Source organism: Lissotriton vulgaris, chromosome 6 (assembly GCF_964263255.1).
Source record: "Lissotriton vulgaris chromosome 6, aLisVul1.2, whole genome shotgun sequence".
Lineage (NCBI taxonomy): Eukaryota > Metazoa > Chordata > Amphibia > Caudata > Salamandridae > Lissotriton > Lissotriton vulgaris.
Genome location: NC_141694.1, coordinates 982079798 through 982097535, shown reverse-complemented (window position 1 = coordinate 982097535; position 17738 = coordinate 982079798). Strand labels below are relative to the sequence as shown.

The following is a 17738-nucleotide window of genomic DNA, read 5'->3' as shown; positions in this document are numbered from 1 at the left end:
TCCCAATTTTGAAAGATCTTTTCAAATCACGAAAATGCAAAATCCTGAAGCATCTGCATGAATTTATGAATAATCTAAGATCTTAAGTTAAATATTAAGGCTGTCTGGTAAAAAGGCGTGTGGATAAGGTTACAGGTTAACGTCCTATAGGTTACAGTTCTATGAAGCTCTTCAAAGTCTAGCTGTGTGTGAACTAATATGGGTAGTTTCGTTAGTTTATTGCTTTGTGCATGGGAATAGACACGCTGACTCTAAAGATGGTTAACTTATGGTTTTTTACCCTCTTTGTGGCGATTTCATTTTTTCCATCCCGTATTCAAGTAGGCAGACAAGGTATTTCTTTTGTTTACTTATTGCGTTGCAAGTCTTAATTTGAAATTGTATTTTGATTGGTTGTGTCAGTACTGCATACATGTGAGCTAGATCGAGACTACAGCGTGTGATCTTTTAAATAAATCTTCAATTCTAACTAATGAAGATATTCTATAACCCCGTTGATACCCACTGCAAGAGATGCTTATAGACCATGGTCTACATACATGTTTATGGTGTAAATAATCAAATATAATTGAGAAAAAGATTGAGAATTTAAGGTTTGCCATGTTTGGGATGAAACCACAGCCTAGACCGGCACAGTTCAATTCCTTGAATGAGTGGGGCTATGTAACGGATCAGAGAACACACAAGAAAATTTTAAAAGGACAAATTAATAAGACTTTTAAGCATTAAATGGGCATGAGATTGACTTTACGGAAGAAGAAATGGATACAGGAAGTGTTAGAAACTATGGGTTCCTGAGATTACTGATGAAACAGACATAAATAAAACAAAAGATGACAAAATTAGGAACAAGAAAGAGATGAGGATGAGTTTATAGACAGATTATTGATTGAAGTTAGACTACCTCCCTGTAATGAGGCTCATACACAAGCACACCCAGAAAAGATAGGAGCAGGGGAGCAGAGTGTTAGGGGAGAAGAGGCGGTGACGTTCTTCACATAATGGTACGAAAGCGGGGGGATTAACACTTGCAAACTAGGAGAACATTTGGAATTAATGGGAGAAGTTGGAATAATTAAAGACAAAAGTTGTAAGTATGTTAAAGATAAATTGGCATATTTGAGTGCAGAAGCAAGAAAAAGTGCTTATCAAGCATGTGAGAAAGTCCAGGAATTGGCTAGAGATCTTACAGTGGATTTTAGGCAAAAGAAAATTGAATTGTGAGTCATATAAAATAGAGATGTCTGTTAACGAATGAATGAATCACGATTCAAAAACATTGCTAGATACTCATAGAATTATTAGAGACTATTAACATTTGGGAAGACGTGACAGTTTTGCGAAGAATGGACAGAACCACCTGATGGGTTATCACAAAGGAGTAAAAAGAACAATGTAAGCGTGATGAATTCACAGGGTAAAGTGGTGATGGAAAAAGAGTTTCTGTTTAGAGAAGTGCGAGGAGGAGAGTAAGTGAACGTATGCTGGTCAAGAAGTGACCTCTATACATTTACAAACAATTTCCCTAAGCCAGAGAAGTGGTATACAGAGGTGGAAACGATTGGCACTATTTTAAAAGTGCTTTAGACAGATTTAGATTTTTTATTTTTGATTGTTGTGTCTCAAGATTTATGAACTGAATGTGAGACCACAGTACAGTGGCCCGTAGAAGAACCCCCGATAGAAACCGCTCAAAATAAGCCTTCTCCAGTTCTTATGGAAAAATATAAGCAGGTTAATGAGCATTTGCAGACAAAGGTTCCTCAGAAACATGAAATTGACCAAAGATTTGGGAGCAATGTAATATCCAGGTAAATCGGAGCATGCATATTTTGAGAGACTGATGCAAATTTACAGACAGTGTAGTGGAGCTGAAGACTCCATGAAAGAAGGTGTTTCTGGATTCTTTTCAACTTTTGTGTTGGGATTGCATCCGGGAATTCGTTTGCATAATCAACAAATTGTGAGGTGTTGACAGGCCAAATCATTAGATGAGATTCTAGCACACACAAAGTACTGTTGTAATTGTTGCAATGGTAAGAGGAAAATGATGAAAGACAAACTGATGGTGGATCAAATTACATTTTTCCAGGAGGGTGGTCAAGATGGGTTTCAGGTGCCTGGCTTTGGTTTTGGTGCTGGTGTGCAAAGTGTTAATGCAAAAGGTAAGGGTGCCAATTAGTGCAAAGTGGAAATTGTGGCAGAGGTTGAGGCTTTATTAAGAACATGCCTAAGCAAAATATTAACAGTGCACAGATGAGATATGGTACATGCCATATTTGTGGGAAAAGGGATCACTACAAGCTGGTTTGAAGGTTTAATCCAAATAGTTTTAAGGATGAGCCTCAAATGACTCCCCAAATGCAGCAAAAAATGAATCAGTTGTCACACAATAGGATGGACCAGTCAACCTCCCCAGCCTCATCGACCGGCATGCAAAATATGCATAATCAAAGACAGTTCAATGGGAATATGCCTTTAGCTCCAGTCATGCAACAGTGTATGCAAAATAATATGTAAGGTTTCTAACAGAGTTTTAGATTTCAGCAGAAACCTTCAGAGATTAAGGATGAGTTTTTCATAATTTTCAGGAACACTCAGAGTTTCTATAGGACCGAGTTTTGCATAATGACGGTGCCTGATGGTGAGGAGGAATGCATGCTTGGTGCACACCTAGAGATAAACAGTAAGGTAAGTAACAGTTTTGTTGAAGTAGAAGAGAATGGTCATCCATTATAATTGTTGATTGATACAGGTGCTACCCGCAGCACGGTTAGACCATTGTAGGTTCCTAACTTACCCCTCTTGGGAAAAGAAGTCCAAGTTGTAGGCATTTCAAATAGGCAAGTGACTAATAGTTTGCCAGCTAATGGGCAATAAAAATTGGTGCAATCGTGAATTACCACAAATGTATAATTAGTGCGACAAAGCCAGATAATCTGTTAGAGGACAAGACTTACTTTGTAAACTCAATTGCGTAATTTACCGTACACCGGATGGTGTTGGTATTCAGACAAAGGATGAGGACTCTGAATTTAAGACAGCATCACAAGAGTCAAGAGTTAATATAATCCCAGTTCTTACAGAACCAGACTTATTTTCAGATTATAGAAATACTGTGAACAAGGAGGTTTGGGATTTTTTAAGTAAAGAAACTGGTTTTAACGGAAGTGTAGAGCCAGTGCAAATCACTGTGATAATGGATGTGGTTTATCCAGGAATTCCTGTATACGAGCTTATTCTTGACGCAGAAGAGGGGACTGCACCTATAATTGATGCATGGCATTATAAAAGAAGTACTGGTAGCCCATGTAACTCTCCGACCATAGGAATAAGGTAGTCTAGCGGAGTATGGAGGATAGTATAGGACCATTGCAAAATTGATCATATAGTGATTTCTTGTTGCCCCATTCTACCGAATCCTGCAGTAATATTGATTCAGATTGCTGCAGAAGACCAGTGGTTTACATTGATATATTTGTGTCAAGCATTTTTCTAAATTCCTCCTCATGAGAATAGTAAATATTGTCGCATTCAGATTTCACAATAGAATTCTGGTTTGGTGTGGGATCCCAAAAGGATACAATGGCAGCCATGCCTAAAGAGTGTTCTCAAGCAAATGCATAAAGTTGGAAAATAGCGATTGGACTCATACAAATTGTGCTAGATCAACAGTCATTAGAAACACTGTTGACATGTACACATACTTAGCAGCTTACAAATAGTTGTTTGTCAAAATATTAGCAGATTATTCTAACTGCAGAGATTATTTCAATTAAATGCTGCAATACCCTGAATACTGCAATGCTGTTGCCATTATCAAGGGTGAGGCTGATGATGAAATTTATGAAGTGACCACAATTGTATTGATGTGACATAATTGTGCACTAAACTAAGACCACATATTCAATATATTCCACTTGAATAGGATAATATGATTTTATTTCTGGATTGGATTTGTCTGAGAGACCATTATAGAACTCTTTGAGCATCATATGCAGTTTGAAAAAGAATACATATTCATACTTGATACATCAGCTTTTATAATATAACGTCCTCACAAGTGGAAGAAATATTCCAATTGCAAGAGCGTGCTGCATTTCTAATTGATCGAGCGTTACAATCTATGAGGATAGTTAGTATGGTTTTGGTGTGGCTGATAATTTTGGACAATTGTGGTCACAAAGAGGTTTCATAACATTCTCTGGCACCCCCATAAGGAATGGTCCGCAAATTCTGGATTAATTAGAACCTCTACAATTCCTAAAGAAAATTGCTGTTGTAAAATGTGCAGCATCCAAGAGTGGAGTTGATAGTAGGGAATAACTTTACAAAGGAGGTTGCAAAGAACTGCTCTCTTGCAAATGGTTCATTGGGAACTAAGGAAACATCAGAATGTGAAATGTAAAATGTCTATAGTTTCTTGCCCATGGATGCTCAATCACTTGAGGAGCTGATAGAATTTGAGAATAAGTGGTTTGAGGATGAAAGGAAAACATGGGAAAAAGCAAGATATTTGACAAAGAGGAGGTCTGGTAGTCAAGTTATGGGAGGATTGTATTATGTGATTCTATTCTGTTGTAGATGGCAAGATATTTTCATGAGCCTACACATGTGATGGTATGTTCAGGAGAAAGTGATTTAATCCACATTGCAGAAAGGTTTTAGAACAATTATGTCAGACATGTGTTACTTGTCATTAAATCATTATCAGCAAAAAGATGTGTCCCTGAATTTGATAGGAAAATCAGAAGGTCCCTTCACATGATTACAAACAGATTTTGTTGAGATGCAACTATGCAATGGTATGAGGTATATTTTAGGGGTTGTTTGTCTGTTCCGCAGGTGGGTCGAGGTCTCATGAGGTGTGATGCTCTCTCAGTAGACATGCTGTTATTGTGGGATTTAATCCCTATATTTGATTTGCCAACTTATTTGAAATCAGATAGGCTGCCTAATTTTAAGAATGAGGTTGGGAGTGACTTGCATGACACTTAAGATGGAACACAAATTCATTGAGGATTTCATCCAGAAGCAACAGGAATCGTAGAGTACGACAATGGGACAATGAATGCAAAGCTAGCCAAAGTGTGTGCATCAATGACACTGAAAGGCCAGATGCCTTTCCCTTAGTGATGTTGAGTAAGAAGACCACACTCAACAAGACTACAGGCTTGTCACCTCACAAAATCTTATTGGGCTGAGCTATAGGGATTACTGGTATTCCTTCAGCAGCACTTCTGAATGTCACTGTTGATATTGTTTTGTATTATTGTAAGAGTTTGGTTGGTCTGTATGCTCTGTCTCTCACCAAGTAAATTTGGCTACACGTTCAGCAAATGAAGAACCCTACCACAACCGATCCATGACGACTGACTAGTGGTGGGGAAGCATGTTAGGAAAGAGGTCTTGAATCTCAATAGAAAGGACCTTACCAAGTGATTTTGTGACGAATGCTGCTGTGAAGTGTAGAGGTTTGCCACACTGGATCCACACATCTCACACAAAGAGTGAAGATTGTAGAATAAGAAGTGGAACCACAAACCACTAATTCACAGAATCAAACTCGAGTTTGCTACGTGGATCCAGAGGGAGAACAACAGAGAGTTCAGTGAGTACAAGCATAACAACAATGACAGAATATCACTTTAAAAAGTTACATTCTGACACCTCCAAGAGCAAGTCAATGTGTTTCAGTTGAAATTTCTGCAACTTTTGAGACAAATGAAGATGTAAAGTAGGTAAAGAGAACAGATATGAGTGAAGAGTGGAGACTGATACAACCTGATTGGTCTGAAGGTTTGAGGGAAGAAGAAAGAGTGTTGCAAAGAGTTGAGAGTCTAAAGAAAAGTGGAGAAAATAAGCTTGAACAGTAACAGATCAAAATGACGAAGATGCTGAAAAGCCTGAAATCAGGAGATCAATAGGAGCAAGAGTGACAAACCAGAAGTATGCAGTACCTGAATGGGAATATTTGTCAAACATTGATCTAGAAGAAGGGACATTCACCAGATAGACTACTGATTTCTGTTGAAGGAGCCTCCATGCACAGACCAAATTTAGAATGAACACAATAAATATTGAATAATTTCCTGATGAAGTAATAAACTGAATTTTCTTAAAAGAATTTTTTTTTTTTTTGTTTTTTGTTAGTGTTTCTGCATAATTCTTAGATAAAAAATGTAGTTAGATTTCATGCCTGCAGTTTTAATAGCAATGCCCATGTTGAGGAATTTTAATATTGTACCTTAGATATCCTGCTGAAGATAGTTTTCTTTCTTCATTGAACAGAACTTCTGACATTTTAAAAACCTTTAACTTTGACATTTATACACCTTGTTTAGAGGTTTAGCTTTTGTTTTTTAAGGCTTTAATAGAAAGAAGGTGGCTACAAGAAACAAATTCTGCTTGGGTCAAAAAAATGTTTTATGATTCTCATTTTATTAATTATTAAATAATGATTGAGCAGGCCATTCTAAAAGAAGTACTAGGAGCCTAGCAGAATATGGAGTGTAGTATAGGATCTGTGCAAAATGAATCACATTGGGCCAGATGTACGATCGTTTTTTGCAGTCACAGAGGGGCATTTTGCCCTTTAACGACTGTAAAAAACGGTAGCACAATGTACCAACCCTATTTTGCGAGTCACTAATGTAATTGCGACTCGCAAAATAGGGTTAAAGACTCACTGTTAGGAAGGGGGGTTCCAAGAGCGTCCCTTCCTAATAGCAGCTCAGAACGGGAAACAGCCATCACATCACATGCGTTGCAACGCATGGGATGACAACACGGTTGTTACGACTGCGTTATTATATCGCAGTAGTAGTACCATTACAAAGAAAGTTGTTACAACGACTTGCTCTAGGGGGGCTCTAAACTAAGGAATAGTATAATTTACTATTCCAACACCTTCCCTATTGTTGCACACACTGGAGTTGGAATAGTTAAGTATACTATTCCTAAGTCCAGAGCGCCCACTAGAGCAAGTTGTTGTAACGACTTGCATTGTAATGGTACTGCGATGCAACAATGGGGTTGCTGTAATCGCTTGCGTTGTAAATGCATGAGATGTAAAGGGATATATTCCACGGAACCCTATGTAAGAATGTTTTGAGTCCGCATTTGCGGTCGCAAAATACCTGCATTTTAACACCCTCTTGTAGAGGGTGGTAAACCATTTTTCAGAGCAGGCAGTGGTCCCAGGGACCGTTATCTGCCAATAAAAAAGTCAACAAAAACGTTTCATTTCTTTATTTTTAAAATGCATCCTGTTTTCCTTTAAGGAAAATGGGCTGCATTAAAAAAACTGCTTTGTTGACAAAGCAGTCCCAGACATTTTGGTCTGCTGACCCCAGCAGGCCACCATCCCTGGGAGTGCCAGCCATTCCCAATGGGGTTGCAAATTGTGACAGCCTCATTATTATGCAGAAGGCATGAAATTTGCAACCCCATTGGAAATCGCAAACAGCGTCTCTGACACTGTTGTACATTGATGTTTGCGACTCACAAATTGCTACTTGCAATTTAATGCAATTTGCAAACATCAATGGTCATACATCTGGCCCATAGTGATTCTTTGTTGCCCCGTGCTACCGAATCCTGTGGTAACACTGTTTCAGATTCCAGCTGAATCCCAGTGGTTTACAGTGATAGATTTGGGTCAAAGATCTTTTTCAATTCCAGTTCATGAAAATAGTCAATATCTCTTTGCATGCAGATTTCACAATAGCATTCTGGTTTTGTGAAATTTTGCATGTTTAGTGCTAGATTATAGTATGCTATTTAATTAATATATTAATTACATCATTAATGTTTCACATGAAGCTAAAACTTTGGGGGAGTCTGGTGCATGGGAACTGATTGGTTTATAGTTTAGTACAATTGCAAAAAGGAATTGCAAGTTTTGGTGAATGCCTTGGTGATGTGGTTGTTAGCTTATTAAAGTTGCTAACTCCTACTATTATTAATATTCCTAGCCTAATTGGTCTATTCTTCTACTAAAACTTTTAGGGGTTGCTTGAGGGACAAATGGATACGTCTTTGTGGAAAGAAGATATCAACCAGAAAAAGAACGAGAAAAGACATTAAAATTGATGACATCAACTCCAGGGTAAAAAATTAAATGAACGCTTTGGTGCAACGAAGTTGAAGGAACCAAAATTGATGAACGATTTGTTGAAGAGTATTGTAGTGTGGTTTGTGATGATTCAAAAATTGTCAGAGGGGGCATTTGAGAAACCTATTGTATCAATTAAAAAATATTTTGTGTGCATTGTTATTTGTGTATGTTTAAGTTAGCATTTGTAAACCCCAAAATACATTTTCTAGGCGTTTTCTCTATTTACATGGACAGCTGAAGTCAATGTGTTTTTTAAGTTGCATGAAAACCTTCCAATGTGCACATGTTGCTCTCTTATGTGTTTTTCCAGCTCCATAAAAAGTTAAGATGGGGATTATTTCATGGTGAAGATTCTTGAGCTGTATCTAATGTTGTAACTTCAAAGGAAGTCATGCCAGACATGTTCTGTATTCCTGCAATATTAGGCTCTTGCTGTCTGCAGCCACAACTGCATTCCTATTCATTTTAAATGGTTTATTGTTTAGCAGTGCAATGTAATTTCCCCTTGTATCTAGGGTAAAGAGAAACACTCCTGATTAGATATTTAGAAAGTCTCGAAACTAGCCTGTTTTACGAAAAGCAATTTTTGCAATGTTGCTTGTTTTATGTCATGTTGCGTTATTAATTAAGCACTACGCTGAGAGTGTGGACTATGAACTCATGGCTTACTTTCCTGGGTTCTGGCTTTATGTCAGTTCCTCAACATTAGTCGAACCCACTGCCCACAGTAAAGCAACTTGAGAGCGTTGATAGCTTCTAATCCCGTCTTTGTAATTGAGTTCTTTTCTGATTAACCCCTTCGAAGCTAATGACGAGCTGGGCTCGTCATGGCGCTTACCTGCCGTGCGCGGATGACAAGGCCAGCTCGTCATGATTTATGGGATTTTGGTTTTTTTAGCGCAGGACGGGAAAACGCCTAGCAGCCATGTGGTTAAAGATCTAACTGTCACCTACCTCTTGGTATTCTATTTAGTATGTATGGAGGTTTTGTCCTGTATTCATCTTTAATGCTATAATATATTTGTTTATTTGATTAATACATTTTGATTCATTATTTAATATGTGTCCGTAAACTATGAATGAAACCAATTTGGATACCTGGCTGTAATGTATTTCTTGATGGAATAGATACATTATGTTTGCTCACTGAGCAGGTTTGGGAAAATACCTATATCTATTTGAAATTTTCAATGCACATTTTTGTTTGTTCCAAGTATTGATAGACAAAATATCTTGATTTTACATGCTTTTGAATTCTCTCTCGTGTGATTTATAGCCACTAGTCCGTACAAAATCTTTAGTTTAGGGTTGGTTTAGCAAGTATGAGGTATTACGTAACAACACTTGCTCTGTAATGTTTACTGTACAGAATTTCCCTCTATGCAGCAGAACATCGTTTTAGATACCTACACTGAGTAGTGTCACTTTACAAGATTGGTATCCAATACTGACATTTGTTGCTGCTTGTTACCACCCGACTTGGTAGTCATTAAAACATCCTAGTTTTTCAGGTATCCAGTTTAAGCCATATGGCATCAAAGTTACTCTCCCTTTGACTAGATGAGCTTTCCCTACTGGGTGATTTTGGTAGCATGAATTACTAATGTCAGAATGTTTTCTTGACATGCCTCATAAATGTAGTTAATATATTTCTAGATTCAAATAGTTTGACATTGCTCACAAGGTTCACGTTAGTTCCTTATTGTCTCCGATACACTTGCAAACAAAAGCTTATTATAAATATTTCCATTCAGTCACAGAATATTCATGCCATTAACATGAAAATATGTCCTCATTTTTTAATCATGAAAAACTCACTTTTTCATGCATGTCCATTTCTCCCACAGATTTCAAAGAGAAGCCTCCTGTTGAATATTTTTAAAGTCATGAAATTCAAGATTCCGGTCAAATTATGGTTCAGTTCAAATTTTTTTCTATAGGTTTGCCTTTTTGGAGTTTGTAACTGTCTTCCATTGTTTACACTTTCAAGTTCATGTAAGGTGTAGTTTATTTTGCCATCCGTACCCTTTTTTGAACTTCACTTTTTCTGACTGCTGTAACCCAAACAAGCCCTGATAGACATCCGCAGCAGCGACCTCTGGGGAAAAGAAAAATGGGGGACTGATTTGTGTGTGGTGACTCCTGAAAGACTTTGACAAGATAAAAAGAAAATCTACTTGTAACAGAACCCTTTGACTGTACACATCAGTGTTCACACATTTATTGTCTGACATATAAATAATATACAACTGAAGACCATATTCAACACTTTCTGCACTTTGTTCCTTTTTGTTCATATCAGAAAAAAACAATTTGACATTCTCTATTTTTACCTGACAGGTGGATTTGGCAAAAAACAATTCAAAGTTCACGAGGTATGCTCATGCGTTTCTATGACGTTTGTTAAACAGAGCAAAGCCAAGTTTGTACTGTACATGGTTAGCCAAGCACTTGAAAATAGTAATAGTTCAGCCAAAACATAGATGTTTGTTTGCCTATATACAGACATTATGAGAGATTAGCACTCATTCTTACTATGTTTAGAGATGTGTGAAAATATATTTATCCAGCATTTCATTATACTGGGACTTCATTACTAGATGGATAAACACGTGTCAAGAGGAAAAATCTAAAATAATAAACACTGCTTTCAGACCCCAGGTTGCTGCAAAATACATTCATCCCAACACACAAATTACTGCTTTTCTAACTCACCTGGCTGACTGATAATGGATCATCTGCACTTTGGTCATCCGCTGACTTTGGAATTTCTAATCTGTCAATGAAGGTCTGCAGTTCTTTCCTGAATGCCTTCATCTGGGCATTAATACGATAAAGCAGCTCATGTTCTCTTATTCTGCTGCCCTCATCCTCTTCGTCCATCAGTCCAAAGAGATCTCCATTAGCCACATAAATTCTTGCCTCCGTGATGATTGTGCTGGTGTCTGAAATCAGACGATCTATCGTCTTTCCAAGACGCTCCGCCTCCGAGCGGATGTCCTTCATTTGCTGCCTGTCAGCATAATTCTTTTGCCACCCAGATGCTGGAGGATAAAAAGATCGGGTCGGAGTCAAGCAACGGATGTTACGGACCTCCTCTGAGTCGCTTTCACCACCAATTGGACCTTCTCGTTTTCTGTGTGGTGGGCGTGAATCATCATCACTTTCCTTCTTCCCTGTGTCACTATCAGCATCACTGTCCCGGGGGCTGCCACGGATACCCAGGTGGGAGGCCAGGTCATAGCGCTGCATATTGGACATGAGCACTCTGTTCTCATACTGTAGCTGCATGACCTTGCCACTCAGCTCATTGATCTGCATTCGAGCAGCTTTTAGTTCTTCTTGCAAGGCCTCAGTTTTGGCACTGTCAGTATGCCTCGAGCTCTCATGGCTTGCAGATTTGTACTTGTACTTGTTCATTTCAGCAGTAATGCGTTTATTCTGCTCCTCCATGTCAGACAGATTCCGTCTGAGCAGTTCTGCCTCATCTTCAACCAGCTGCAGGTGCTGACGCATTTCTGAGAGAGACTCATTTTGCTCCCCTAAGAGAGGGTTGGTGTTCCCTGAGTAATCATCTCCCCTTAGGTCATCAAGCTCTGCTTTCAGGCCCCTGTTTTCTACCTCCAGTTCTACTATTTTCCTGCCCAGTATGTTCGCTTCTTCTTCCACCAGCCTCAGTCGGAGTTTGAGTTCTGCTTCTCTGGTGGTTGGAGGTCCCCCAGCCTCACCTTTTGGCAGAGGGCTATCCAGGTCTCCATAGAATGACCTGTATTTCTGTAGCTCATGTTCGATTCGGTCTTTCTCTTTGTCTATCTTGGCCATTTTCTTTCTCATGAGGGTTGCTTCTTCCTTGACAAACTGAAGTTGGCATTTCAAATCGTCACTGTCCTCCTCAGAAGTAAAGGAGAAAGGCAAGATTAGGAAAATAAAATAGGAAATGGGATAGTAAAGTAAGGTTTGATTTAGAGAAGGTTGGTCATATATGTGAAAAATAATGGTAATGTAATTTCCTCTATATAGGTAACGGTAATTTCAAACAAACCAATGCATTCCGAAAGCACTAAGGTTCTTATTAAAATTATAGCACGCATCTCACTAAGCCTGTGTTACTTAGAGATACTAGCCTGCCTAGTGGGGAACTTTGAGCCTTAAGTGCGCTGACTGCTCGGGCAGATTACTTGAGATTCAAATGAAAAACAAGAGTAATGGCATTTTTTTTTATCCCACTCTGCATTAATTCTATCTTCCAAAAATCATCTGCCACAGTGAGAGCTACTCTATGGAACAAAAATGCATAAATGACTCTCAAACACAGGAAGTTTTTCTGTGTGGAGGTCAGTGGTTGCCGTTATTGCCACAATTAGGACAGAAAGTCCATCACAGTGACTAGGTGTCCCTGTGGCAGATGGGCTTCCAGAGTAAGAGTTTCTAACGGTAGAGCCAGATAAGGCCCAACCATTCAAAACCCTGCGGTTTTCCCACTTTTATGTAAAGCAGAGAAACCACAAGTTAGGCGGGGCTGGAACACCCCAATATATTGAAGTGCTCCTGATCTGCAAAACTCCAACTGATCGACCAGGCACTACATTAGAGAATTCTGGACTGGTGAAAAATCTTTCAGTGCTGACTCCTTTGACAAAGGTAGTTCTGTGAGTGGGAGCTCCATCAATGGGGAATAGGATGACAAAGAATTTACAGTTTCCTTCACAAAATGGCAAGATCACTAACAGCATTACTCTGCCACTTTTATTCTGTAACAGGGTGCAGAAACTTTCACTGGCAGAAGAATTTGTTGTTGGAAATAAAACCGGTGCAGAAAATCTTACAACCTTTGCTTTTCAGAGGATTATATGTTACTGCAATTATCCAAATCAGACTATTATTGTTTCACATTTCTGAGATAACTTAGCACAATAGTACACATTTGCTTGAAAAAGAAACCAATTTCAGTCTTCTAGAGAGGTGAAGAAAAATACATGAAATAAATGTTTTCTTATAAAATGTTTTGAGCACATATATATCAAAATTTACACACATGTTTTCTGCGCAATTTTCACATTTAAGCTGATTCTAGTTGATGTATACCTGAAGTTTTAAGAAAAAAGCCTCATATTAGTTGTTACTTTGCTTGTAAAACATGAGCTTTTATTTTTGTCGAAAAGCTGAAGCAACATTGAAAACGTGTTATGATAACTTTTTTCGTTTCACATGCAGAAAATAATTTTTCTTTGAGATTGTGGTGGAATAGCATCTCGTATCTCTTATCTTCTAGCTTCAAGGTAAAAGTAGTGCTTGAGAGAAAGTCTTCTATATTTTTATGAGACTGCACCTGTATATTTGCTACCTTCTCTTCATTGGTTGGCTGACTGAGAAATGATGTCTTACTGATAATTTTAGAATTCTGTCGTTTTATGAATGTGTTGGCAGCATTTTAGATTCAAATTCCCTTCTAGCTTCCTTTAGACCAGGTTCCCTTCTAGCTTCCTTTAGAGGAGATGCCTTTCCAGCTCACTGTATAGGAGAGGGTTTTGTGCAGCTTATAGAGCAGATTTCCATTCAGACTTTCTCTCTCTCACACACTAGAGATTTGGATGACTTTTTCAATTGCAGGAAGGAGTTTAATTTGACTCGTGGGCTTTCCACAATGACACCTTCTGCATGACTTTTTACCAAATTTCCAACTTTTTCCTAGATAAGCGGACTACGGTTTTCCCTTCATGGGAAACTGAATCTTTTTTTACATTTAATTTGAGACAACTTTTTAAAAGTTAGTCTTTGCATTTATGATTTTTGAATTGGCTTGAAATATATTGATTAATGCATTCATGCATTGGCAATTAAATTTCAACTAATTTGATGATCTATCTTTGCTAATCTTTCAATCAAGCCGTATGGTTTGCAAATCCAATACACTCTGTCAATCTTTGTGGGGCCACACGTGCTTCACGTTATTGAAAGTATTGATTGTTGTGACAGCCTCGGTCCAGAACAAAAGATCAGTTGGAGTACAGCATGAACCTGAATTTGCACCTGATAGTTTGTAAAGTACTGTATTAAAACACATGACTAGGGATTTAAAATAATAGCTAATGAAGACTTTGATACCGGACATACCTCTGGTGGTGTCTGCTGTGACTTTTTTTCCGACTTTTGAGAGTCTTTACTTCCTCTTCTTTTCAGAGAAAGCTACAAAGCAAATACATAAAATGTCATTATGCTGAATGGAGTTGGTAAACTTTACATTTAATTTAAACATATGACCTTTTGAGATAGCCAGATATCTTGGTTCCCAACAGACTACAATTACTTTAATTCATGTGTGTTAGTTACAAATTCTGGAGTGGTAGTTGAAGTGACATCCTGAAACCATCATGACATCACAACACGTGGTATGACACAACACTCTCCTCTGGTACGAAATAACTTCAAAATGTCATAGAAACCAATAAAAGGCAATTGCTACAGCAGAGGGGTTTGCATTGGAATCACTTAAGTGACAGCCTGCCACTTGCTCCTCACAGACAAACATGTGATCATCAGTTTCTGGCTAGTTGATGGTGTAGAAAAGCCCTCACACGTCCATTCCCTTGGTTAGGAAAGATGCCATAGGGGATCACGTTTTAGAATGGTGGCAATACTTAAACAAGTATTAGCAAAGTGGTCTGCCTTGCGTTTTGAGTCCTGAATTAACCATTAAAACAGACTCCTGCAGTGGAAAATAGAACAAACATTACCAACGTCAGTAGGTCTAGCTTGCATTTTCATTCTGGTCTAAAGTACAGTAAAAAAAAGTGTACTGCAATAAACAAAACAGAACAAAAAAACAGCCAATGATTGTTTTCTTATACAATGCATCTAAGAGATAACAAATATGTGCATGAGGACTCGATGTATTTTTGAGCTAGAAAATAGGACCCCTGCGTTGCAATGCAAGTGCTACATAGGAGGTACAATTATCCAAGAATCAGCCACTAGCATGCTGTGAGAGTTTAATACTCCTCCGGGATGGAGCCAAATCCAAATCTATGTATATTTTAAAACCTGATAAAAATAGGACTGCAGAGAGCTCAAGCTCGACCTATACGTGTAATGTGTGACAATTAAGTGTACTCTTGAGGAAAAAAACCGTGTCTATTGCATAGCAAAAAAAAACTTCATGAAAGGTGCAACGATGTACCAAACAGCCAACAGTGTGTAGGGAGAGATAGATACTCCTCTGGGAGGAGCCAGAGACCAGTCTGTGTTTTTTTAAGAAATTGATAATAATAGGTCTTGCAAATAAGTCCGCTGTCATGCCATAAAGGATGGAGAAACAACAAGTGCAGATAAGAGGGATGATTTCGCCAAAAAGGGGGCCAAGAGAGCAGAAGATAAGAGAGGAAACAAAAAAAGGAGAAAGGGAACGCCATAAAAGGGGTCCAGAAAAGTAAAATGGGGAACAGAATGATTAAATGGAGAGCTTTAAAGGTAGGAGGCGGAAAAAGGCTGTGATGGGGCGCTATAGTGTCCTACTGGACATTTCATGAGGAAGACCCTCCGTAGGGGCTGTGCTTATGTCTGTGTAGGAGTATTTATAAAGCACACTGTTACTCAGAGAGTGTCCTGGCGCTGACTGACTGGTAGCAAGACACCCACTCCACACCCATCCAACACAGGCATCATCAATCAGGTGACTCTGCTAATAGCTAATAACAGGGGCCGGGCGCATGTGCTCCGGACAGTTATACCCACAAAGTAATGGTGTCCGTTGTAATGTTGCACTTTCTTCCCCCAATAACTCTCGGAGTCAGGTCTCTGTAATACTCTGTTTATTCAAGTCGTATGATACAAGGAGCGCCAAGCATGTCCTCTCTCCAGCCAGCTCGCGCGCTAATGCCTCGCTGCGCACGCCGCCTCCCTACGTCACCGCACGTCACGTGGCTACGTGACGTGCAACGTTAGAGCGCTCACTACATCCGTGTCATTCGTAATTCACCATGTGAGCCTAGGGCCCCTGACACTGGCGATGCGGATGGTCGGTCCCACTGTGCCTGGATACTGCCTCTTTATCCTTGTTGTGCGTATCCAGCAGTGACAGGGAGGTGAAAGTGAGAGATGCGCCCTCCAGAGAGGACATCAGGAAGAGGAACAGACAAGGAAGGCAGCCTGTGGAGATGCAGGGCACTGGATACGCCGGAGAGTAAGAGAGTCCCTGGTGCGCCTGCCCCTTCTCGTCAGTCTTACCGGGGACGTGGCAGTTGTCGCTTCATTTTCATTACCACTTCCTAGCGCAGCCGCACTAGGCTCACTCCGGCTTCTATCCTCTTCAATCAGCTGCTCCCCACTCGCTTCTTGGTCCTCTTGCCTTGTCTCACCAATGTCCAGATCCTCTCCCCCATACTCACAGGGGTTATCGCTGCTGTTCTCACCATCTCCATCATTTCTGTTGCCTCTCCAGCAGAGTATTTTGTTGCACCTGGCCATGCGGTCCTGCGACCACACGTTACCGTCGCTCAGCAAGGCCGCCCTGCCTTTGACTTCCACTACCTGCAGAGGCTTGCTGTACTTGCTTTCTCCCTTTTTCTGCAATGTGGCCAGTCTTACTCTCACCCATTCTCCTTTTTCTAAAACGGTGTCCTTTACATTCCTCCGCGCATCATAGTGTTTGGTGTACACCGCTTGGGCTCTCTCCAGATTGGCCTGCACCACCGCCGGTGACCACTCACTCTTGATGACTCTTTCTTTCCATATTCTGTTGTCCTGAGTGAAGGGCTCACGGCCTCTGAGAATCTGGAAGGGACTATAGCCGGTGCTCGTGGGTGTTATCCTATATGCCCATACCATGTGCCAAATCTCTGCTTCCCAGTCTTTGTTGTCTGAGATCGCTGCCTGTATCGAACCCATCACTACTCTATTGAAACGTTCCACCAGGCCATTACCCGCAGGATGGTATATGGATGTGTGTTTTGCCATGATGCCATTTCTCTGCATGAACTGGGACCCTTTTTCAGAACGGAATTGGGGCCCATTGTCACTGAGAACACACTTTGGGATGCCCTCTCTCACAAAAGTTTCAGCCATGAAGCTCACTATCATCTCCGTGTCCATGGTTTCTTCAATCCTCAATTCCGGCCATTTGGAATATCGATCCACCATTACACAGATGTACTTCTGTATTCCTTGGGCATTTAATACTGGACCCAAAATGTCTATGGACAGTTCCTCCCACGGATTCTTTGGAGGATCAAATTTCCCTAGGGCTGGGCGCAACGGTTTGAGTGTTTTGTCCGCGCCCTGGCACCTCGGGCATTCCCTAACGTGTCTTTCCGCTCTTATGTCCATTCCCGGCCACCAATAATTCTGCTTGGCCCTTAGTTTCAACTTCCCCGCTCCCAGGTGGCCCTCGTGCAACATGTCCATCAACAGGGGAATCATCTTTGCCGGAGGTATGACTCTCTCTCCTCTGTATACGAAGATGCCTTGGTCATCAATTGATAGTTCCTCTCTAACTTCAAAATATGGAATGAGGCCTCGCCCTGTCTTGTTTTTGTCTGGCCAACCCCTAACTATATGGGCTTTCACTTCTTCCAGGACGGGGTCATCCTCATACGCTAGTTTCCATTCCTGCCTGCTTATGGTC

The 17738-nt window shown here is 39.9% G+C and overlaps 1 protein-coding gene across 1 annotated transcript in view; it reads right to left on the bottom strand.

The window, feature by feature from the left end:
• Positions 1-10050: 10050 nt before the first annotated feature.
• Positions 10051-17738, bottom strand: part of MTCL3 (MTCL family member 3) — a 162538-nt gene continuing 154850 nt past the window's right edge. Inside the window, exons 5-7 of the mRNA XM_086927014.1 lie at positions 14234-14305; positions 10835-12010; positions 10051-10217 (exon numbers count right to left, since the gene is read on the bottom strand). Of these exons, the coding sequence (XP_086783140.1) occupies positions 10158-10217; positions 10835-12010; positions 14234-14305 (1308 nt within the window). The 3' untranslated portion in view covers positions 10051-10157. The remainder of the gene's footprint in view (positions 10218-10834; positions 12011-14233; positions 14306-17738) is intronic.